The sequence below is a fragment of the Pleurodeles waltl genome, chromosome 6 (genome assembly GCF_031143425.1).
Source record: "Pleurodeles waltl isolate 20211129_DDA chromosome 6, aPleWal1.hap1.20221129, whole genome shotgun sequence".
In the NCBI taxonomy this organism is placed as follows: domain Eukaryota; kingdom Metazoa; phylum Chordata; class Amphibia; order Caudata; family Salamandridae; genus Pleurodeles; species Pleurodeles waltl.
Window position 1 is genome coordinate 1,586,885,647 of NC_090445.1, and position 23,023 is coordinate 1,586,908,669.

The 23,023-nt window shown below is 45.0% G+C and overlaps 1 protein-coding gene across 2 annotated transcripts in view; it reads left to right on the top strand.

Annotated features, from left to right (window-relative positions):
- Nucleotides 1-23,023, top strand: part of PNPLA7 (patatin like phospholipase domain containing 7) — a 1,294,112-nt gene that overhangs the window by 1,063,984 nt on the left and 207,105 nt on the right. For both annotated transcript variants that reach the window (XM_069241381.1, XM_069241380.1), the window contains exons 28-29: nt 6,289-6,405; nt 14,005-14,074. In XM_069241381.1, coding sequence (XP_069097482.1) covers nt 6,289-6,405; nt 14,005-14,074 — 187 coding nt within the window. The remainder of the gene's footprint in view (nt 1-6,288; nt 6,406-14,004; nt 14,075-23,023) is intronic.

Consider the following 23,023-nt stretch of genomic DNA (forward strand, 5'->3'; position numbering starts at 1 on the left):
GTAGAGATTTATTCTAGTTTCAGATTGCTTACTGACCCACCCATTCTCCCCACTATGCGAACTGATTTCTTGGGAGAGGGACTTCCTTTTTAGGGCCCTAGTTCTGACGCACCTTGGTCAGTGTTCTTCATGGCTCCTCACTTCTAGCGTGGAAAGTTGTGAAATGAAACTGATGTCAGCTCACCAGGCAGCACCGATATAGGACCCACGACGTTGTGTCTGATGAACACGCCGCCGCAGACGGACATGGAGGCGACTGACACCACCTAAGAGGGCGCAGGGGTATTGCTTGAGGAAAAATCTCCGAATTCAGGCTGACGCCTGGGGGAAATTTTAAGGTATGGAATTTGCAACTGGAATATGTCTCTACCAGATAATTTGTTGTCTGAGGTAAGTAATTTGTGCTTTAATTTCATTACTGTTTGAGTGTTGCATTAATACTTTACATATTGCTTCTTTGTTAAGCCTAGCTCCTTGTGTGCCTTGCTACCAGACGGTTAAGCACATGTTTATTTAGTGGCTTTTGTGGTTCACCCTGACAAGGATTGTGATTATTTCTTCAAGAGGGCTCTCCCCCTTCAACAAATAATTCAATTTCTTACAAATATGTAATTGAATTCCCCTGCTTTTTTTCCGATCTTAACTCCATGCATCATAAGGGTACTTTTCTCAAAATATTAGTAGAAATTAAAAGATGATAGTACACAACTGTGAACAAGAGAAGCGTTTCAAATTCCAGGAGCTGAGCGTTTCTCCATGTAGCCCTGACAAGGTCTACAGTTGGTTAAAGAACATTGCCACATAGGCACAATTTAGGATTGTCCTCCTGACAGGTTGGAAAAAAAGATTAAGTTCAGTTATACAGCAATAAATATCTGAGTACTGAACCCACATACAATGGCAGACATTTGTTGTTCGTATGTGTATTTGCTAGGACTATATTTAAAGGCGCTCTTCAAAATGCAGCATGCTGGCTCCTTTTATATTTTTTGCATTGTTAATTTATTATAATTACTATTTTGGTCTTTCACTGATATTTTTAAATATGCATGTGTGTACTTCAGTGAGGGTAACTCACAACAATAAATCAAATACCGGATAGTCTCCAATAGGCTGGCATATGTCTGACTCGCATTCTCTTGAGGTAAGATAAAACAGGTTCTTGGGTCACAACTCTCTTCCCCCTCAAGCTAGTAAGTTGGTATAGCTGTACTTTCTTGGCAGCCAAGAGAGGTCTACTGGGTTGTAAGCTGAAAGGGACCATCATAGATTTCTTTAGCTCCTTCGCCAGGAGGTCTGTGAAATTCATACTGAGCCTCTCCTTTCCCGTCCTGCTTCTCTGACTGCCTCTAGTCCAGTGGTTCCCAACCTGTGGTCCAGGGACCCTGGGGTCTGCAACTGCTTAGAAAATTAAATAATAACAGATTAAGTCCCCAGCTTCCAGTAATGACTCCGTAGGGGTCCCCGGATTCCAATAATGATTCAGTGGGGATCTCCGGGTTCCAGTATTGATAAAGTAGGGGTCCACAGAAGTCAAAAGGTTGGGAACCACTGCTCTAGTCCATGGATTTGAGGTGCTATGCAATCAAATGCCAAGCCCAACTGCCAGAGGGGGCAGGCCTTAGCGCCGCACTCCCCAGAAACATATGATTTCACTGTCAATCATTAGGATGATTAACATTGCACGTCTATGGTTTATCTTCGATCTCGTCACCGAGAAGGTGTCTTCCTCGCGTGCTGGGTTCAGACCGTGTGACTTCCACTACATCTTGTGAGATTGAATGCCTCGCTCCCTCCTCGAGGCCGAAACGCCATTACAATAAAATTGTTTCTATTCTCAGTGCCTCTTATTGATGTTCAAAAGTAATTGTTTATTGACGTTTTGAGTGATTTAGTGTAATGGTTGCACAGTTAGTTGGTGAGGTAAGTGTACACTGATTTGTAGGTTCCCACTGGGGACTAGGGAGACGCTTTACATGTTTGTGACAAAGACAAATGACACTGGCTAAAACGATCGATGGGTAATATACAAACATTGTTTTATATGAATGATAAACCTGTAACAGCAGTAATGGCTCGAAGGCTGCAGAAGGGGAGGTGTGGTGAGGGGGCGGGAGGGAATAAACATGAAATTTAATAAAATAAAAAATAAAAAAAAAACTTACCTCCTCCGCCTCTCCTCTGTCCCTCAATGCTCCTCTGCGTCTGCAGGCACAGGCTCCCAGCCTGCCCTGCGCCAAACAAAGGCGCTGCTCAGAGCAGTGTTAGGATTGGCTGGGAGTGCCCAGCCAGGGTGCTTCCAGGCAGACTGGGAGAGCCTACAGTGCGTGTGTTTTTGGCCAGCCCTGGACGGCTGGCCAAACACACGTGCGCTGTGAGCTGAGCACTCCACCTCAGTGCACGTCACCCCGTGGCCCCGCCCCTTTTAAAGAAAACAACAATAAACATAGCTTTATTGTTTATTATCATTTTCTTTAAAAGGTTTTGCAGCTGCCGCTGATGGCTGGGATGGGCGACGCTTCTCCACCCAAATGGAAAAGCAGACACTGTGTAACAGTGGCAATTTGTAAGGTGCACGCTACAAGGTGAACCCATTTATGGCGGCCCTGATAGTCACTTGCCCTCATGTTATCCATCTTGAAAAGGTTAGAGTATGAGTTAATAATGTGCATCTATGAAAACACTGCAAATCATTTAAAAAAAAAACTTTCATTTTAAAGTTTGATGGCTTGAGGGTTTATTTTCTTAAATGTTTTATCGTACTTAGTATAGTGCACATAGATCTGGTACGTGCAGTGCTATGTGGAGTGTAACCCGGCTTTGGTATTTACAGCACCTTTTTGGCGTAGTGCATCAGGTTATTTTACAGTTGTATTGCATATCCTTCATCTTTGTATTAAATCAAAAAGAATATGAAAGCGCAGAGAAGAGACGAGTTGAGAAGAGGGGGACGACAGTGTTGTAAAAATGACTTATAACTCTGCAGTAATTTCATTTAGATTTTGTGAACCACTATTAATGTCTAATTGTAAGCTTTCCCCACGTACAGTCTGCGGTTTTAGTTCAAGAACCAACGCTTGGAAAGGGCTAAATAAACAAGCATTTTCAATGCAACGGGTCTCGCATTTGTTCGAGTTAGAGCTATTAGCGTTGTAAAGTAAAAAAAACGCAGTGTGATTGCGCTATGTAAAATGCAGCGTGATCGCTCTGTGGAAAATAAACAGATAAAGTTGTCTGGACTCCAGGCTGAAAACATCGAGCCTCGTATGTTTTTGGTACTTTACCGGTGCTGTGTAGGTGGGCTAAACACTGGAAAAGGCATGACGTATGCATGCCTTTCATAAATGAAAGCAAGCAGATTGTAAAAGGCAAGCCCACCAACCAATGTAAGTGACTGACGTGGCATGGGCGTGGTTTGAAGCCCAAAGAGAGATTACAGAATGGACGCAGCACTTTATGCTAGCCCATCAAAACAGCCTCCTCCCTCTGTCTGCCTGATTTCATGCTTCTTGTAGGAATCTCGCAGTCTGCCTCGAGTTCTCAGCATGCAGTCAGAAGAGGGCATTTCCCTAGATAAACATGCCCTACAGCTAGGCTGTAGGTTTTATGTGAGACTTGGGTGATTATAGTATATATTTATTTCAACCACATATATTTAAGTCCGGGCCCGCTAATAGCGGCCTCAGAGTGCTTTTACTCAATTACTCCGGTTACGGTTTATATGGATGCCTGGAACCTCGTGGGGCGGTTCCAGGCACGGTCTGGGGATGCCTGGAACCTCGTGGGGCGGTTCCAGGCACGGTCTGGCTGCCTAGCTTTCTATCCTATGTCAGATGGCCTGGGTAATAGAGGGTCTACAGTAAACCCTTAATGAAGTGAGTATTATGGGAAAGCACTTACAGCACACGTAGGGTCGGACTGGTACAGAAAATAGATCCGGGCACTAAAGTAAAATCGGACCTCTATAACGAATGAGTTTAAAAAGTGGCCCACTTATGCAAATCAGAACAGTTTATAATTTGTTCTGACACGCCGTATAAGTGTTTTGCAAGGTATGGGAGACTGTGTGCATTTCTTATTGCTGCAGGCAATGTTCGTGGTAATAACAGGGGAATTAGTTAAAACTGGCCCACTAGACAGTGAAACACGAATACAGGGAGTGCAGAATTATTAGGCAAGTTGTATTTTTGAGGATTAATTTTATTATTGAACAACAACCATGTTCTCAATGAACCCAAAAAACTCATTAATATCAAAACTGAATATTTTTGGAAGTAGTTTTTAGTTTGTTTTTAGTTTTAGCTATGTTAGGGGGATATCTGTGTGTGCAGGTGACTATCACTGTGCATAATTATTAGGCAACTTAACAAAAAAAAATATATACCCATTTCAATTATTTATCATTACCAGTGAAACCAATATAACATCTCAACATTCACAAATATAAATTTCTGACATTCAAAAACAAAACAAAAACAAATCAGTGACCAATATAGCCACCTTTCTTTGCAAGGACACTCAAAAGCCTGCCATCCATGGATTCTGTCAGTGTTTTGATCTGTTCACCATCAACATTGCGTGCAGCAGCAACCACAGCCTCCCAGACACTGTTCAGAGAGGTGTACTGTTTTCCCTCCTTGTAAATCTCACATTTGATGATGGACCACAGGTTCTCAATGGGGTTCAGATCAGGTGAACAAGGAGGCCATGTCATTAGATTTCCTTCTTTTATACCGTTTCTTGCCAGCCACGCTGTGGAGTACTTGGACGCGTGTGATGGAGCATTGTCCTGCATGAAAATCATGTTTTTCTTGAAGGATGCAGACTTCTTCCTGTACCACTGCTTGAAGAAGGTGTCTTCCAGGAACTGGCAGTAGGACTGGGAGTTGAGCTTGACTCCATCCTCAACCCGAAAAGGCCCCACAAGCTCATCTTTGATGATACCAGCCCAAACCAGTACTCCACCTCCACCTTGCTGGCGTCTGAGTCGGACTGGAGCTCTCTGCCCTTTACCAATCCAGCCACGGGCCCATCCATCTGACCCATCAAGACTCACTCTCATTTCATCAGTCCATAAAACCTTAGAAAAATCAGTCTTGAGATATTTCTTGGCCCAGTCTTGACGTTTCAGCTTGTGTGTCTTGTTCAGTGGTGGTCGTCTTTCAGCCTTTCTTACCTTGGCCATGTCTCTGAGTATTGCACACCTTGTGCTTTTGGGCACTCCAGTGATGTTGCAGCTCTGAAATATGGCCAAACTGGTGGCAAGTGGCATCGTGGCAGCTGCACGCTTGACTTTTCTCAGTTCATGGGCAGTTATTTTGCGCCTTGGTTTTTCCACACGCTTCTTGCGACCCTGTTGACTATTTTGAATGAAACGCTTGATTGTTCGATGATCACGCTTCAGAAGCTTTGCAATTTTAAGAGTGCTGCATCCCTCTGCAAGATATCTCACTATTTTTGACTTTTCTGAGCCTGTCAAGTCCTTCTTTTGACCCATTTTGCCAAAGGAAAGGAAGTTGCCTAATAATTATGCACACCTGATATAGGGTGTTGATGTCATTAGACCACACCCCTTCTCATTACAGAGATGCACATCACCTAATATGCTTAATTGGTAGTAGGCTTTCGAGCCTATACAGCTTGGAGTAAGACAACATGCATAAAGAGGATGATGTGGTCAAAATACTCATTTGCCTAATAATTCTGCACTCCCTGTACAAACAGCCCAAAAAAGACACGGCCAACACACAGACCTGTCCAACAAGCCCTTCAAGCAGTGCCAGGTTGGCCTATAAGCCAGTCTGACCCTGCTCACAGGTCGGTATACGATGGATAAGGACGGAGTTCAGGCTCTATACCTTGGTCACTTCTCTATGAAGACAGGGGTTGATCTCCTTGCAGTGTTGACTTTGAGAGGTCTTCGTTCAAATGGTTTGTACATACGTTTTTTTGTAAAATTTAAATTGTCCTTGCTTAATAAAAACATCTTTATGGTCTAAAACATTTGTCTCTTTTGTTGCTGATTGTATAGACATAGCAACGATCAACAACTGCCTCTCCCTGATTGTATGAACCATCCCCTATTGACAACCTCCTATCCTCTTAGGAACACGATGAAGAATGGCTCCCCACTATGTACAGCACGCCATAGCGCCTCAGCCAGACTTGCGCGACATAAACACCACTACATTTGTGTTAATTCTTACTGAGAGGATGTGAGCTTGAGCAGTTGCGACGTTATGCCATTTATGCTGATGGAGTGCTCTTTCCTTTCATTCTTTTGCGTAGGGGATGACCTCCGTCTTTCAGAAGATGCTCGACTTGACATATCCCATCACTTCCATGTTCTCTGGAGCCGGCTTCAACAAAACAATCGGCTGCATCTTTAAGGACAAGCAGATTGAGGTATTTACCACACGCTATTGATGCAATATTGTAAGGCTTTCGAGGAATTGCGAATGTAGGTCCTAGCGGCTAAGGAACTGTTGAATTCCTCTGTATTGCATGAATGGCTGTTAGATGTGTTTGTCTCTGTAGAGGTTGACAAATGATTAGCACATATTGTTTGAGCCTTAGCTTCCCTTCCTCCTCCACCACACTGAGACTCAGTAGCCATCTTTGTGAAAGGTAACTGTGCAGCCCCCAGCACTAAGGCTGCTAGTCATCTGAAGTCTCTACTCATGTTCGAGTTTATTCTGACTTTTTGCTCTGTCATTAAGCATTGTACAGTGCATATATTATTGTTCTGTCAGGTCATAAATTGAAAAGAAGTTAAGTCAGTATTTCCATAGTTATTCATGTTTCTTGAATATCTTTAATGTGATACCTTATCAATAAATTAGAAAGTGCCTCTGATAATTAAATGAATGCGAAATACATCTCTTCTCCAGAGAGATCATCTAGAACATAGAATACTTTCACTGAATTTAGCCTTTTGAGTTTGAGGATGACTTGTTAGGGAATGCTTTCCCAGAGATAGCCAGCCCTCCTCATTTCACTTCTGTCATATCCACTGAGACTTGTGGGCTGTTCACTACAAACTTGCACTAGTGCATGCCTGCCTCAGGACTAAAGTGCTGCATGCACAACGTGCCAGCTAATAACTCAGTCTTTGGTGCTTCATGAACAATTAGGAAACGAGATTATCTCACTCAGTCGGATTGATAATGATGATGGCATAGTACATAATTACTTTTTGGCTGCATTTTCAGTTCAATGAAACCCTAGCGAAGACACCTAGAACAGGCCAGTATATTTGGTGTGTAACCTTGTAGTGGTAGGATGAGCGAGTGACTGCTAATTACCTTATTGCCTGCTTGCTGTTTGTTGTTAATACCACTTAACATTTGCCCACATTATACGCCCTTGCTTTTGGCTTGGGCCTAATAGCTGGGAGGGCACTTAAGCACACCAACCTTTCCTCTTAACTTCTGTTAACAGATGTGATGGACCAAGGGGGAGATGCCCTTGTGCAGTATAAAATCCAAGTAGATGAATCCAAAATCTGTATGAGATGCAGTAGTTCAGTACAAGTTTTTTTTACTATTTATTTATCTTCCTGTAGCAATCTGTAGGAAGCTGGCCTAGTGTGTGGTGAGTACCTATGGTACTTACACCTTATACCAGGTCCGGGTATCCTCTCTCAGTGAAGTGTATGCAGTGTCTGTAGCCAGGCTCTCTAGCTGTGGATGAGCAGCCAAGGCTTATCTAGGAGACATGCAAAGGTCATGCAACACCACTGCAGTCGTACAGTACTTACACAGAAAATACTATAGGGACAACCTTCCAATAGGAGGTAAGTGTGTGTGTGTGTATATATATATATATATGTATATATATATATATGGGCTAATAAACAGTAAGAGGCATAAAAAGGTTGTAAAACAGTGTAAAATAGCAATAAGCAATAGTAGCCCTAGGGGAGCCCAAACCAGATACTAAGAAAGTGGAATGCGAACACAGGGCCCACACCTAGGTAAGTAAATCGTGTGGAGGGGACTGGGAGTACTAGGAAATCACACAGGTAAGTAATGCAGTACCCCCTAGGGACCAGGAATGCAGGAGTAAAACACTGGATTTCCCCAAAACCACCCCAAAGGATGAAAAAAAGAAAAAGAACACACCCAGAACAACCTGCAAGAAATCATTAGTGGATTACCGAAGGTGGAGACCTGTGGAGAGAGGGGACCAAGTCCAGAAGTGTCGGTGGAGTCCAGGGGGAGTAGGAGATACTACCCATCCAGAGGTACCTTATGGAGTTGGTCGATGAAGAAGGAAAACGGGTCAGCACAGCAGCACAGAAGCTGGAGAAGAGTTCTGATGCATGCAAAATGTTTCCCACGCTGGAAGCGGGATTGCAGATGAGTGTTGGTGAAGGATTTCTACCAACAAGTCTTGGCAAAGGCAAATTTGCGGTTGGAAGAAAAGAGGTGCTGCCGGGGACCAGCAAGGTCCAGGAGCAGTCACAGGGGACCTTCTGCATCACAGAAGGCCCACAGGAGCAGAGGCAGCACCCACAGGTGTCCCACAGGACAGGAACACAGTAGTCGCTGAAGCAGCCCACACAGCACTACAGAAGTTGCTCCCACGTCGCTGGTGGACCTCGCAGAGGCCCAAGAGTTGCAGGTGGGAGTGCTGTGGGCTGGATCTACACCTTGCCTGAAGTTCCCCTTGGAGGTAAAGCAAACCAGCCTTGGCAGCTGCAAAGGATGCAGTTAACGGGGGTGCTGTCTTGCTTGGAGTGGAAAGGACTTACCACCACCAAAGTGCTACAGCTGGTAGAGAGGAACAAGGGGAACTCTCTGGACCACCACCCATGATACAGGACCCACACCACTCAGGAGGAGGGGAGATCCACACTGCCAGTCGTCGATGCAGCCAGGTACCTGCAGATGCAGGGGAGTCAAGCCTTCACCCCAAGGAAGATTCCTTCTTCTTTGTGTGCAGACTCAAGAGTTACTGTCTTCTGAGAATGCACACCCGGGGAAATGTTGCAAAGCTGGCAGGTATTCTGGATACAGTGTTGCAGAAGAGTCTTCCTTGTGGATCTGCAGCTTGTAGGTTTGAGGACGGTCCAGTTGCAGTTCCGGAGGCCATAAATTGAAGCAGAGGTTGCAGAGGAGTCCTGCTGGAATCTTGCAATCCGAATCTGAGGACCCACTCCAGAGGAAGACCCTGTATAGCACAAAGAGGGGCTTGGTCACCTAAGCAGGTAACTACCTATCAGAGGGTGCCTCTGACGTCACCTGCCTGGCCTGGCTCAGATGCTCTCAGAGTTCCCTGCCAATGTTGGAATCAAGATGACAGAACCCAGAGACCCTCTGGAGGAGCTCTAAGCACCACCCCTGAGGTGGTGATAAACAGGGAAGTGCTCACTTCCCTTTCCATTGTCCAGTTTTACACCAGAGCAGGGACTGGGGATCCCTAAACGGATAAGGACTGGTTTATGCATGGAGGGCACCAAATGTGCCCTTCAAAGCAAACCAGTGGATTGAGGAGGCTACCCCTCCAAAGAAGGTCACACCTATTTCCAAAGAGAAAGGGTGTTACCGCCCTTTCCCAAAGGAAATCCTTTTTTCTGCCTTCTGGAGCTTGATCAAATCAAGCAGCAGGAGGGCAGAAACCTGTCTGAGGGCTGGCAGCAGCTGGGATGCCTGGAAAACCCTGTAAGACTGGTGGTAGCAATGCTGGGGGTCCTCTAAGGAGCCCCCAAAGTGCATGGAATCATACTTCCAATACTTGCAACAGTATTGGGGTATAATTCTGACATGTTTGATAACAAACATGTCCAGATTCAGAAATACAATTATGTAGCTGGACAGGTTGTGTAGTGACCTATGTCCAGTACACATATAAAATGGCGTCCCCGCTCTCACGATGTCCATTAAAATGGGGCTGGAGTTCGTGGGGGCACCTCTGCTGGCGCAGGGGTGCCCTCACACACAGGTACTTGCACCATATCCCCTGGGCTGAGAGAGCCTACCATAGGGGTGACTTACAGTAACCTGGTACAGTGACCTGTAGTGAAACCGGGTGCATGCACCCGGTTCACTCAGACTGCAATGCCAGGCCTGCAGATTCCTTTGCATGGGCTCCTTATGGGTGGCAGAATAACTGCTGCAGCCCATAGGGATCCCCTGTAACCCTAGTGCCCTGGGGACCTAAGTACCATATACTAGGGACTTACATGGGGGGGGACCAGTATGCCAATTGTGGGGAGAAAATGTTGCTAGCAACCAAATTTAGAGTAGAGAGCATAATCACTGGGGTCCTGGTAAGCAGGATCCTAGTGAACACAGTCAAGCACACTTACAACAGGCAGAAAATGGGGGCAACCATGCCAAGAAAGAGGGCACTTTCCCACACAATCCTACAATACAGAAATATGAGGTTTCAGTAGCAAGCTATCTATGATTGGGTGCTTAATCAAATACAGCTAAACCTGAAATATGACCTTTGGGTGGTCAAATAGTGAAACCATCCATTGCACTTGAAATTACAGCTCTCCTCTTCCCCATCTTATTAGCTGATACCTTAACAAAATGCCAGTTCCCTCTAAGTTTTGTACAGAACGGTGAAACAGTGATGGAATTAGATCACACCCTCACCCATATTAGATAATAATGTTTAGCAGTTACTCATTTTTGATTTTAGGATCGGCATGTAGGATAGGATTTTGATTTATATCATGTTCTATCCATTTCTTACTTTCCTTGATCAGAAGAATGAAAGCGGCCTTATTATTCCATGTAGGCGACGCTTGACCCACGCCGATCACCTACAGAGCTGAGCATAGTTAAATTCAGAGTTTGTTTGTTAAAACGTTAAGATAATTTCCGTAATATTCCACGTGCAGGCTGGACTCAGCTGCTCCTTCGTTTGTTCCCATCGCACTCACAACTACTGGGAGCTAACATTTCTGAGAATGGTCCCGTGGCTTGTGCTTTCATGTTATTCTTTTCTGTCCCCTTTAAATGTGGAAACCCTATGCAATTGTGGCTTTTTTTTTAAAGCATTTATATTTGAAACAAAGTTTTGTATGAACTGGCCTATAAAGCTGCTGCTTTGTTTTGGGTTTTCCTAATGGTAAACTGGTGTGGCATTTTTTCACAAACATAAAACCACTCATAAACTTTTTGGTGCTCTAATGACCTTATTCACCAACTAGTAACATTCTGCTCCGCGATCCACCTTTTCCCCCCACACAAACACCCAGCCCGCCACGTTTTGAAGTCATTTCATGACTTTTTTTTTTTTTTTAGTTTTCACAATACTTGTATTGGCAAGCACGTAATCCTAGTCCGTCCATATTTGCAGTAGGTCGGTGTGTTTCATGCATTATTCTCATTTCAATATAGATCCTAAAAGACCAGAAACACACAATAAACAAACGATCAGAAGAGAGGGTGGAAAGGGAAATATTACAAGAAAGCTAATAAACACACCCATCGTCAACTCTAGAGAATCATACTACTGACTCCACATATTTCAATACTGTCTAAAATTGGTTAGACCTGTATATGTTGTAAAACTATCCTGTTCGCCTTTATGGGGGGAAATCGGTGCAGGCTGCCACCCTGATGTTGATGATCTATATTCCACTTATCTAATTGAATTAGTCTTTATTTTTATTTTAATCTGGAAAAAAGAAGCCGATTTGATAGGACCTTGCACAAAACCAATAATCTTGAACTTGACATTTCCCTAAAAATACAACTTTTTAAGTTGTTGTTTTTTAAGTGTTGCACTTACAACTGTTAAAAGACCTTGCATACTTGAGATTCGCTTGGCTTAGTAATATCGCTCGGTAGGTACCAGTGTTGGCCCACGGTAGTCGAGGTGCCCAAAGCCCTCCTTTTAAACACGCGGTTGCTGCATTTAAATGTGCGAGCACAGAATACTGAGGCAGCGTAATCCTGAAGCCATCTCGGGCCTCTTCAATCCATTTAAAGCCACCCCTGCCCCTTCAGCCCACTCTTTCAGATCTCTGCTTTCTACCTTTGTGACGCTTTTTCGTTTTTCTCTTACTCCGTCTTTCCCATATTTCTTTTGGTCGCTGTAACTGCTTGAGGCAGAAGAATAAGCACCGGCCCTCAAAAATAAGTGCCAGTGCTCAGCACCGTAAACAACAAGCACACATTTAGCACTTCTCTAGTCCTGCCCCTGTTGTTAAGGGAACAGTGAACTTGCAGGACTTCAGTAACTTGAATTTGCACATCACGCATGGCTCACACAAGTCTTTGCTTTTATTTTGAAGGGCTGCCTTTCTCCCTTCCTGTGTGAAGTGTGAGTGGAGTGGACAGAGAATGATTGCAGCAGGTGCGCTGCTTTGCAGAGCTATGGGAAAGTCACACTTGGGAGGCCAAGGAGGAGCACAGCGCTCTATTCTGACCAGAAGGAATGTTGAGGGAATTAGTTATGCTTTGGGATGAATCTGAAGTGAGTGACTTTATTTGCAGTTATCTCATTGATGTGTTCTTGATGACACTGGCTGCAGAAAGGGTGTATGTAAGTTCTGGAAAGTTCCAGAAAGTCAAATCTAGTTACATAGATAACAGAGCTAAGAGCTGTCATCATGGGTTCCCTGTGAGTCTTGGCACTGCCATGACAGTTTAGGGCTAGTCTGAGTCACGAGTCTGAAGTAGATTACTTGAGCCCATGCCTTTGAGAGCCCATTGGTGACAGGTATGAGGGGCAAGGAATAGAACTGAGTCTCTGAAACGTGTATCTGCTTATTCCTATGTAGGCAGCAGGTGGGCAAGACACTGTGGGTCACCACTATTGGTCTGCCAACAAGGTGGGTGAGGGTAGGGCACCAGGTGGGATCCTCTTTCACTGCTAAGAGAATATAACCCGCTCACCAGGTTTTTAACGTTGCCTCGCCTGTGCCAATGTAGCCATAAGGGTACAAAGATTGTTTTTCCCAAAGTGAGAAGGGTATATGTTCCCACTTCCTTCTATAGGTGATCTCCTATACAGGGAAGAAGGCAAAGAATCCCCAACACCTGTACTACTGGGATGCTGTATGTACCAGGGCCGAACTAGACATTAGCCCTGGCTAAGTTACTGGAAACACAGCCCCGCAATGTAGGGGGCTCGGACTAGAGTGGGGCCATGGGACTTTGCGTGGTTGGATCATAGCAGCAGCCCATTCTGCCTTAAAAGCACCCCTTATCATGCAAGCCACTCTCAAAAGATGCTTAGTGGCTTGTCCAGCTCTGCCCATCACTATCACCCCTGTTTCCTGGTCAAGAGGCACAAGACAGATTTCCTCCCTACCCCTGTAAAGATGATTGTTACTCCTCCCCCTAAAGGTCGTTCTAGGGATTAACAATGTTACTTCCAGACCTACGGAATTGTTGGAACCCTCCTCCGGGTCAGCACTTGCTTGTCAGCATTAGAGGGAAAGCCCTGAATTCTAAAAGTGCTAGGTGCAGAGCAGGCCCTTTCTTGCTGTGACAACGGGTTTATGGTCCTTAAACCAACAAGAGCCTGGCCTCCCCGTAGTTGAGGTGGCAGGAGTTTAAATATTTGTGATCAGGGTGTCTCCACACAGTTCTAAATAGAAACCTTAATACCATAGGCACGCTGATGTTACACTGTACCTCTTTATATACATCTAATCGTTACCTAATTACAGCAGAGTTGTAACACATTGCAAATGCATTGCTAATTTCACAATGCTTGAGTGCTTAACGGCTTTCGTTCTTTATATACTCCTCAAAACCATGCTTCATGTTCAGCGAGAAACCTACAAATATGAGTAATTTGTGCTGCCTTTACTATAATGCATTGCAGGGAGACCTGTGCAGAAGGTGTGTGTGTGTGCACCTGCCTCAGTAGGATTTGAGAAGACCTGTCTCACGTTTAATCCTCTGCTTTCTGCATACTGTAGAAATAAACTGTGGGTTTAGTAGACTATATACTCACTGTGCTAACATTCAGAAATACATTGCAGGGTGAACCTACTGTCTAGCACCTAACTCTTGGTTATACTTCCTTCAGGACCTCTGGATTCCATATTTCAGTATTACTACTGACATAACCGCTTCAGCAATGAGGATTCATAGAGATGGTAAGTAAATCAAAGTAACCTTCTGCAGTGTCTCTCAGATAGTTGTACAAAATCTGTCATTCATTCAGTATAATGTACACAGAACGTGTAATGAGATTTTATAAGCGACAAATATTACCCAGGTGTTAGTTTGTTGGAAAGGGAAAATAACCAAAGATTGGTAAACTTTATAAAGAAAGAACATGGTGACCTTCAGTGTTGATGCCAATGTGACTGAATGAATGAGCACTTTTAAGTGTTGTTTAGGCCCTTGGGTGGCCTAGCACTGAGGGCAAAAAAACAGGAGCACGTGCTTTAGCAGGGGATAAATAAAAGTGTTAAAGAGAACTGTTATAAGATAGTTCCAAAAGATAAGGTGATTTTGTGTCAAGCAAATAGACATCAGCAGTGACCTTTGAAAGTACCTCCCAACAATGCATGCATAACTCTTTTTAGTCATTGATGGCTGGTGGTTTTTGAAAGTGGTGGGGCATAAAACTCCTTTTTGACTGTCACAAAGTGAGCAAAGCGAGTGATAAACCAAGTGATCCAAGGGATTCAGGCTAAAGGCCTCCACAATAACAAGGCAGGCAAATCTATGCAGATGGACTTAACTCTGAAGAGATGAGAAGGCAAATTGTATTCGCTATATTAAACAACTTACATAAATAACGGGTAATATTGAGCCTTTTGTCATAATTTACCCAGTTACTAGATGCACAGAATAATGTCCTTTCGCTTGCTCATTAATTGGATACCAATGTGGTTATTGTAGGTATGCTATGCATTGGTAGAGGCCCTTTCCTAGACTGTTTCAGGTGTAGTTATAGAAGTCGGTGAGTGAGTACCGGCCACTGTGACCAAAACCAGTTTTTTAAGCAACAGCAAACTAATGAGTTCATGGCTTCTATGCAGCAGTCCTTCAAACAATCGGAAATAGAAAAGGACGTGGTCTTGGCATTAATCAGGTAGGCAAATGTATATTGAGGCGCTTTACATACCAATAGCAAGCAATATTTTAATGTTCGTTTTCAGTTTATGGTTCTGCTATGGCACTAATAATATTATTTGAAATTAGCTCTTTTTGTTTATAAGATAATGAGTTTTTATGCATGCTGTTGAACTGTAGTTTTGTACCCCGTGCCATGAAGGACAGTTAAATGAAATGGTTGTGGGTGCGTTATTATTACAGTTTGCCCACACTGTAATACACTAAAAGCTGGTGCAATTATAAAAAAACAGTGTGTTTCAAATCTTAAGTAGTTTAATGCCAGCTGTAACCAGAAAAATATTGCCACATGATCATGATTTAAAATGCACACTACCCTAAGTTGAAATGCAGAAAGGCTGTGTTTGCCTCTAAATGGCAATGTGCACTTTATCTCGCCTCGTTTCCTTCAAAGTTTTGCATATTTTGGAGGGGTGGCTAGTGCCCTACGGGAATGGACATCTTGGTGCAGGAGCTCCGGGCTAGAACTGTCAATGACCGCCGCATACTCTTGCTAAGGGGGGACCTGGAGCACCCAATTTGGTATACCATGCCGTTGGGTGCACTTGAGACAAACATGGCGTACAACTCCTGCAGAGACGCTCAGCAGTCGTTTTCGCCTTCTACCCCACCTGACGTGGAGGACCGAGGTTGAAACAGGATGGTGCTGGCGAACACTGAGCTCCTCATGGTTAGCTGGTGTCCGACCAACCCTGACATATGCACGCGGTACTGTACATGTGCTGGCTAAATGTTGGTTAGCCCGTTCCCTCTGCCTGCTCAACTTTCTCTGTGCTGCCACTCGCCGATAGATTGACCCGGTTTAAGTGACCTTGACTACTGCAGTCCACTTGAGGAGTGATGATTGCTTGCTGCTTTCTAGCCAGCATGCGGGGTGCTGATTGCTTGCCTTCTGTCCGGCATGGCCTGTTCCCTGCTATCTCTATTATAGCATCTACTAGGGAGTTATATCTTAAGTCCTTACAAATTGGACAGGCACAGGAAGTGCTGGTACCTGAAGCCTCTCTCCTGATGCCTTTGTTTTGACTTCAGCCCATCCAATAGAGTCTTAGCCCAGGGGCCTTTTGAACCCTTTTAAGTTGCCTAACCCTCTTGCATCTCAGGGTTTTCAAAGCAAGTAAGTGGTTCTGCATTACCTTACTTGGCGACTACTATACTTACCATACTTTCCCTCCATCATAGGTAATTCACCTGTTGGCCCCATAGTTACAGTCCTTAGTGCGACGCTGCCTACTCGTACCTATCACGTCACAGGCCTTATCTTCCAACCTGTCCGCTTTGATCCACAGTGTCTTGCAGATACTAAGGAGAAGGATTTAAAGGGGGGGGGAACATTAAGGAACCAAGTGTCATAGGGAGCAGAAGTCAGGGCAAAAGTGCCCCAAATCCGATCCTCCCCTGCCAGAATCCCCAGTGATGGGGGAAAAAAGAATCTCTTCAACAGCGCTGATACTGCACTACAATAGCTCAACTCCTTGCATGATCTGACCCAGTCAATGAAAACAAACACTGAAATCCTTCAAGTAGAAATGGGTATGCAGCAAGATGTTAAGCCCCTTCCTAACCGAAAGGAAGAGGCGGAATCAAAGCTCAGTACAAGGACATGTAAAACTTAAAAGTACATGTCCTGCCTTTTAAATACATTGCACCCTGCCCTCAGGGTTTTCCAGGGCCTGCCTTAAGGGTGACGTATCTGGGGAGAAAAAAAAGGGAAGGTTTGGAACTGGCAAAGGGTTCCTTTGCCAGGTCGACATGGCAGTGTAAGACTGCACGCAAAGGCTCTGTAATGGCAGGCCTAAGACATGGTTAAGGGGCTACTTAATTGGGTGGCAATGGCAGTCCTGTGGGCCCAGTAGTAGCGTTTAATTTACAGGCCTTGTGCACATGTAGTGTACTGTTTTAGGGACTTCCAAGTAACTTAAATATGCCAGTTGTCGATAAGCCAGTTTCACCATGTTTAGGGGTGAGAGCACAAGTACCTTTTTAGGACTGGGTAGCAATGGTAAAATACACAGTCCAAATAGCAGCAAAGGCTAGGTCAGAAAAATGGAGAAGGAAGCAAAACGTTTGTGGGGGGAGGGGAAGGCCACCCCTTTGCTTTGTGGTCTAACAGCCCAATCATATTTCACACATGTCCTTAAACTGGTAGTCCGTTCCCTACTCTGATCACTTTAATATTGTTAGCCATCCAACTTAGGTGGGTGTATTAGTTGACTAACTCTAAAATAAACTAAGCATTATAAAGTTGACCCAAGCACCTTTATTCTTCCATCTGGTCAATAGTTGGAATCCTGGATCAGTGCATTATATAGCTTTATCACTAATAATAAAGTTTTACGGGATGAGGAGGGAGTCACTTGTGCTTGGGTACTGCTTTGCCAAAAAAAATGCAACCATTGCAAACATTTGGAAGCTAAAGTTACTTTCATTTCTTCCTTCCAAGATGGATCTCTGCAAGATCACCCTCCTTTGCAGCCACGATTATAATATCGACCGGAAAAGTGGAAATATATATTTTTTTCTGCCCTCTTTGTTGGGATAGAATTTATAAACTGAAAAACATGGCGATCAAGCACACATTTGTGACAATTACAGTTCAGTTAGTTTGCTTGTAGGCCCTGCCAACACTCAATTTCTAGCTTCAAATATAGTTATGCTGACATGCAGTCAGGCCAGTCTTGCATGTAACATGCATTATTATTATGTGACAGCCCTTCCACATGCAACAGTTGCTAAGTGGCATTGGTGGGGGAGAGGAAGTGCAATGTGGATGTTGGATGAGCAAGGAGAAGAGGAAGGACTGGTTGGTGCAGAACAAGGCCACACATTTATTACAACTGCAGATGTATACATATTTGGTTAAGGGGAACCTGGCTGCCAATATGACATCAGTAGCTTTTGGAGGAAGGCGGAAAGCACTCAAATGTTGCTGCTTAATATCCAAGCATGACGGTGGAGATTGCACAGGCCTGGGTGCAGGACCATGCCCTACTGCTGTGACAGGAGATCTCTTGAAATAGGAACCTGAGCAGAGGTTAGATAGTCATGCCCAGGAGTTCGGGATACCTTACTCTCCATGCCCAACCCAGAGCCACTCGGATGACTTGAACCCAGTCAATCCTGATTTTTGTCAGAACTTGAGACCGGAGAGGTATCGCCAGAAAGGCTAACCGGAGTCCTGAGTTCCAAACCTGCAGTGAGTCTCCGAATGAGAATTGTCTTGGAAACTCCAACATGCAAAGGTGCTGACACTGCATGTTCTTGGTGGTGGCAAACAGATTGAGCCAGGGCTCACCTCATTCATTGAAGAGACCCTGCACCACCTCCAAATGTTATTGTCATTCCTCATGTGCAAGGTGTACAACTGCGTAGCTCATCCTCTCTGGTATCAAGGAGCTGGTGTGTCACCTGAAAAGTTCTTTGATCTACCCACATCCAGAGATGCAAAGCCTCCTGGCACAGGGTCCACAACCCCACCTCATTTGTTGCAGTACCACATAGTGGTGCTGTTATCTGTAAGCACCTGCACCAGCTTCATTTTGATGGAAGGCAGGAATGTTTTCAATGCCAAGAGTGTGGTTCTCAGCTCTAAATGGTTGATAAGGAGCTGGTCTTCTGCCAAAGACCAGGCGCCTCTGATCTCCACTCGTCCCAGATAACTTTACCCACTCACAAGTAATGCATCGGTCACCACTGTGAGCTATAGGTAGGGTATGGAGAGGGACCTGCAGCAACCACCACTGCAGCTCTTTTGCATTCTCCTCCAAAATCTGTACGAGTTTGGAAACATCTCCCTGGTGCTGTGCCCTCTGGGACTTCAAATCACACTGCATGGCCTGGATATGCCACCTGGTGCCCTTGACCATCAAGATGCAAGAGGTCATCTGTACCTGCATCCTCAGAGACATCATCACTGTGATTTAAGACGGATGTTGAAACATCAAGATCATAGTGCAAATGTCCTGGACTCTCCTCTTTGGGGAAAGGTGCAAAACTGCACCATGTCCAGACTGACTCCAATGAAGGCGAAAATCTGAGTAGTAGTCGGGTGCGACTTTGGCACATTGATAGTGAACCCAGAGCATATTAATAGGTTTTCCGTAGTCTGGAGTGGTTGATATTTCAGGTAAATAAGGTGCACTGTTCCACAGGGAATACCAGAGAACAAGAGGGCACACTTAAGAGTCAGGGCCCTCACACACCCAATGGGTGTCATGCTTCATCAAAGGGCCTGCTCCATGTCGGACTGGCGATAGAAATGTCCGACGGGCCCCTCGAGGGGGCTCCTTGCCGGAGATCTTTTTAAATGCGTGCCATGGTTGAGTGGAGTGGTGTATTCAGTCCTACGAAGAGAAGTGAAAAGCTGGAAAGGGTGAATTAAAATTGGATCTAGACCCTAACAACAATATGTTTATTTTACGCGAGGGGTCTAGGTCAAGGTTAAAAACAAGGGGAGTTAAAACGGAAATGATGTTCCTCCACTCTACCAAAAAAGAAATGGGAAAAAGGAAAAATTAAGACTTCTACCCTAGATGATGATCAACATGTTTCATGCCTATATTGTCCAAATGGATCAGTCGGCGCTTCTTCAGGACCAAAAAACAAAAAAACTCCTAAGCTAAACTAAAGAACTCAAATGAGTATGAAGAATGTGAAAGGAACTTACATAAATAGCTACGCAAAAAAAACTAAATAGACTTGAACCCTTCTATATTTAGGGAGTGGGCCCCTTGAGAAAATGTGAGCAGACTACCGTTGCCAGTTGCCCGAAGGAGTCCCAGAGTAGAGACCTACCCTGCGGCCGCACACCTAGTGGTTGGCAGTTGCCTGGGATGAACCCACCTTTAGCAGCTACTCATCGTTGGTAGGGGAAGTCTGGAATCCCCAACCTCCGAAGATGTGATTCTACCACCACCATCACTTTCATGAACATTCCAGCGGCACTGGTGAGGCCAAAAAGGAGCACAGGTAACTGAAAATGCTTGTGGCCTACCCAGAACCAGGGATAATGCTTGTAGGCCTGCGGGATGTGGATGTGGAAATAAGTGTTTTGCTGTTCCAGCGCTGCCATCCATTTTCCAAGATCGGACCTTGGTGAGGGGGGGGCATCTTGAATTTCTCTTTTCACAGAAAGGCATTGTAGGAAAGTGCCCCCCTATTTTTTTTTTTTTTTTACATTGTCGGCCCCCTCTTTTTGCTCAATGATTTTGATGTTGTTCATTGGTAGGGCACCGGGTCCCTGCTAACAAGGTCATAATACCAGTGCTCTTCTCCTAAAAACAAGGCAAATGCTCAATTGTAACCCAATTGGCAAAGAATTTTCCACCCCTGTAAGTCCCTAGCAAATGGTACCCTGGGGCCCAGGGCATGGGTATTACAGAGGGTTCCCAGGGGCCGCAGCATGTATTATGCCACTCTAAGGGACCCACACTCAAACACATGCAGACCTCCATTGCAGAATGCGCGAAATGGTGCACATAGTTTTGAAAACTTAACATTTCATGCACCTTGTGTGCAGTGCCCACTACTACTGCATGTGCTATACGTAAGTCACTCCTGTAGCTGGCGTTAGAGCCGTTAGGCAGGGTGCATTATACTACATGTGAGAGCACATCTGCATGAGCAGATATACCCCTGTGTTGCCTAGTTCCATTGCTAGAGATTGCAACTGCTAAGTGATAAATTTTGAGGAAATGTACTGGGCACTGGTCATTATGAGTTACCCAGCTACATGAGTTACATTATGAGTTACCCAGCGTTCACTTCACTGAATGTACTGGTGTTTGGTATCAAACCACTCTTCTTAATAAATCCGAACTGATGCCAGTATCAGATTTATTATGACATGCACCCAGAGGATACCCTTGAGGTGCCCCCTGAAAACCTACTATCCTTTAGTGTGCTAGCTGACTGGTATTGACCAGCCTGCCACATTAGTTGAGTGTCTGACCCCTACAGGTGAAAGCTTGCGGTCTCAGAGGCCAGAAACAATGCCTTCTCCTGCTGAATGTGATCAAACCTCCTCCAGCAGAATGGCTAGTGATTTAGCATATCAAGGTCAGAGGCTGCAAAGCCTCTGCCGTCTTTGATATGCAACCATGGCTTCCCCCAGACCTGGGGAATGCCACTCCCTGCCCTGAGGTCCATTTGGCACCAGAGCAGGTGGGGAATTAGATATTCAGGAGGTGTGTTGCACCTCTAGGTTAGTCGCACTCCTAAGGTGGGCTACATCAGGTGCACAGCCACGGAAGGGTTTCACCATCTTGTTTTTGGTGAAAATAGAGAACTCTGGCTCAAGGTTATGCCCTCTTCCTGCAGGATGTAGTCATATAGGGTGTGTAGTCACCACAAGAGTATGTACCCATTGGCTACTACCCTACACTCCCCTTAGAGTCCATAATTTATTATTTAGGGGATGCCTGAGCACCGGATCTTCAGATTCGACTACCTGGGAACAGAAGACTGACATAGAAGAGCAGTCACCGCGAGAACTGAGGACTTACACCGGACTTGCTGCCAAACCCTGCCCTGCTGCTGGTACCTCGACAGTTGTACCAACCCGATGCATCAAAAAGCTGTGCATCTTCCCAAATCCTTGGAGGACAGTTCAGAGCTTCGACAACAACTTAGCATTTCCCTTGAGTTGGAGGAACCATCCCCCTGCATCTGCAGGCACCAACCACATTTGTCCATAACCTAATTTTGCTGGCCATTTGGCCCACAGAGGGAGCATCATGCCAGGAGAAGGTCACTGGGGTTCCAAGAAGTTAGTCCTGTCTCTCCCGTGAGTTTTGAGATGCTAGACCTTCCTGGAGATCCCCTGCACCAATACCCTGGGTACCGGAGCATTCGCCGCAGCCAAGGCTTTTTGAGTGCCCAGTGCGTTGCTAGTGATTTCTTACACTTAGGCACATTCTTGCTTTCACTCACCATCTGTAAACTGTTTGGCCAAATCTATATTCAAACTACAATGACTACATGTCTGTCTCTTTTCAATGCCGCACACAGACAGGAGAGAGACCTCTGCTCAATCCGAGTCTAATAATATAGTTAGGGTTTGCGTCCCGTCTGTTTCCGCCGGAAAGGCCACTCAAATCTCCCGGACCATGCATGTAGCAAAAACTGTCCTGGTTCTACCTGGAACACAAGACCTGCCTAATCCATAATAATGAAGGTGCTATTTAGAAAGAGATCGCCCACCATGTGGCAGCCACCCTCCTCCATTGGGTCATGTTCATCAACGACTATGCTCTAAAAGTCGTTCAGCCACCAGAGAGGGAGCAGTCAAGCATATGGGGATCTCCCCATTACACGTTTCACTGCTAATTCCTAGACCTCAGCCACCTGCTGCTCTATGAATGGGCAGTCTGTCGGCACCCGAGTGCTGCTTCTCAAGTGTTTTGGAAGGTCATCTTCTTCCACCAATCCTACCAGCAGCAGCAGAACCGTGCACATTTTCGATGACTTGACCCGTACTAAATTCATATTTGTGACTCGGGTGTGCACTATTATTTCAATACCTAGATATTAAAACTTTCTAGTTTCCTAAGGCAGCTTTGTTTCATAAAAATCTGCCAGTGCCTGATCCACCACCTCAGCCAGAGGGAGTAAAACATATTTTTTGTTAACCGGTAGCTCTGATGCCCTTCTGAGTTCCTCTATAATCTCTAGCAGTACAGTCAGTGAGCAGTATGGACGGTTGAAATAAATGAGTGTGTCCACTGCATACATCGAAACAATAGGCACGGTGTTCCCAAAACTGTATAACAAATTCCCCAATGTCCTGTTGCAGATGTATCACCAGTGTTTCCATTGTCAGTGTGAAGACCAATGGGGACATGGGGTAGCCCTGTTGTGTGCATCTTTCTATGTGGATGATTTTTGACACTGAGCCCCCTGTTATGACTTTGGTGATCTTTTCTCAAGACCGCCAATGCCACGGGCACCGGAAGACCTGCTGG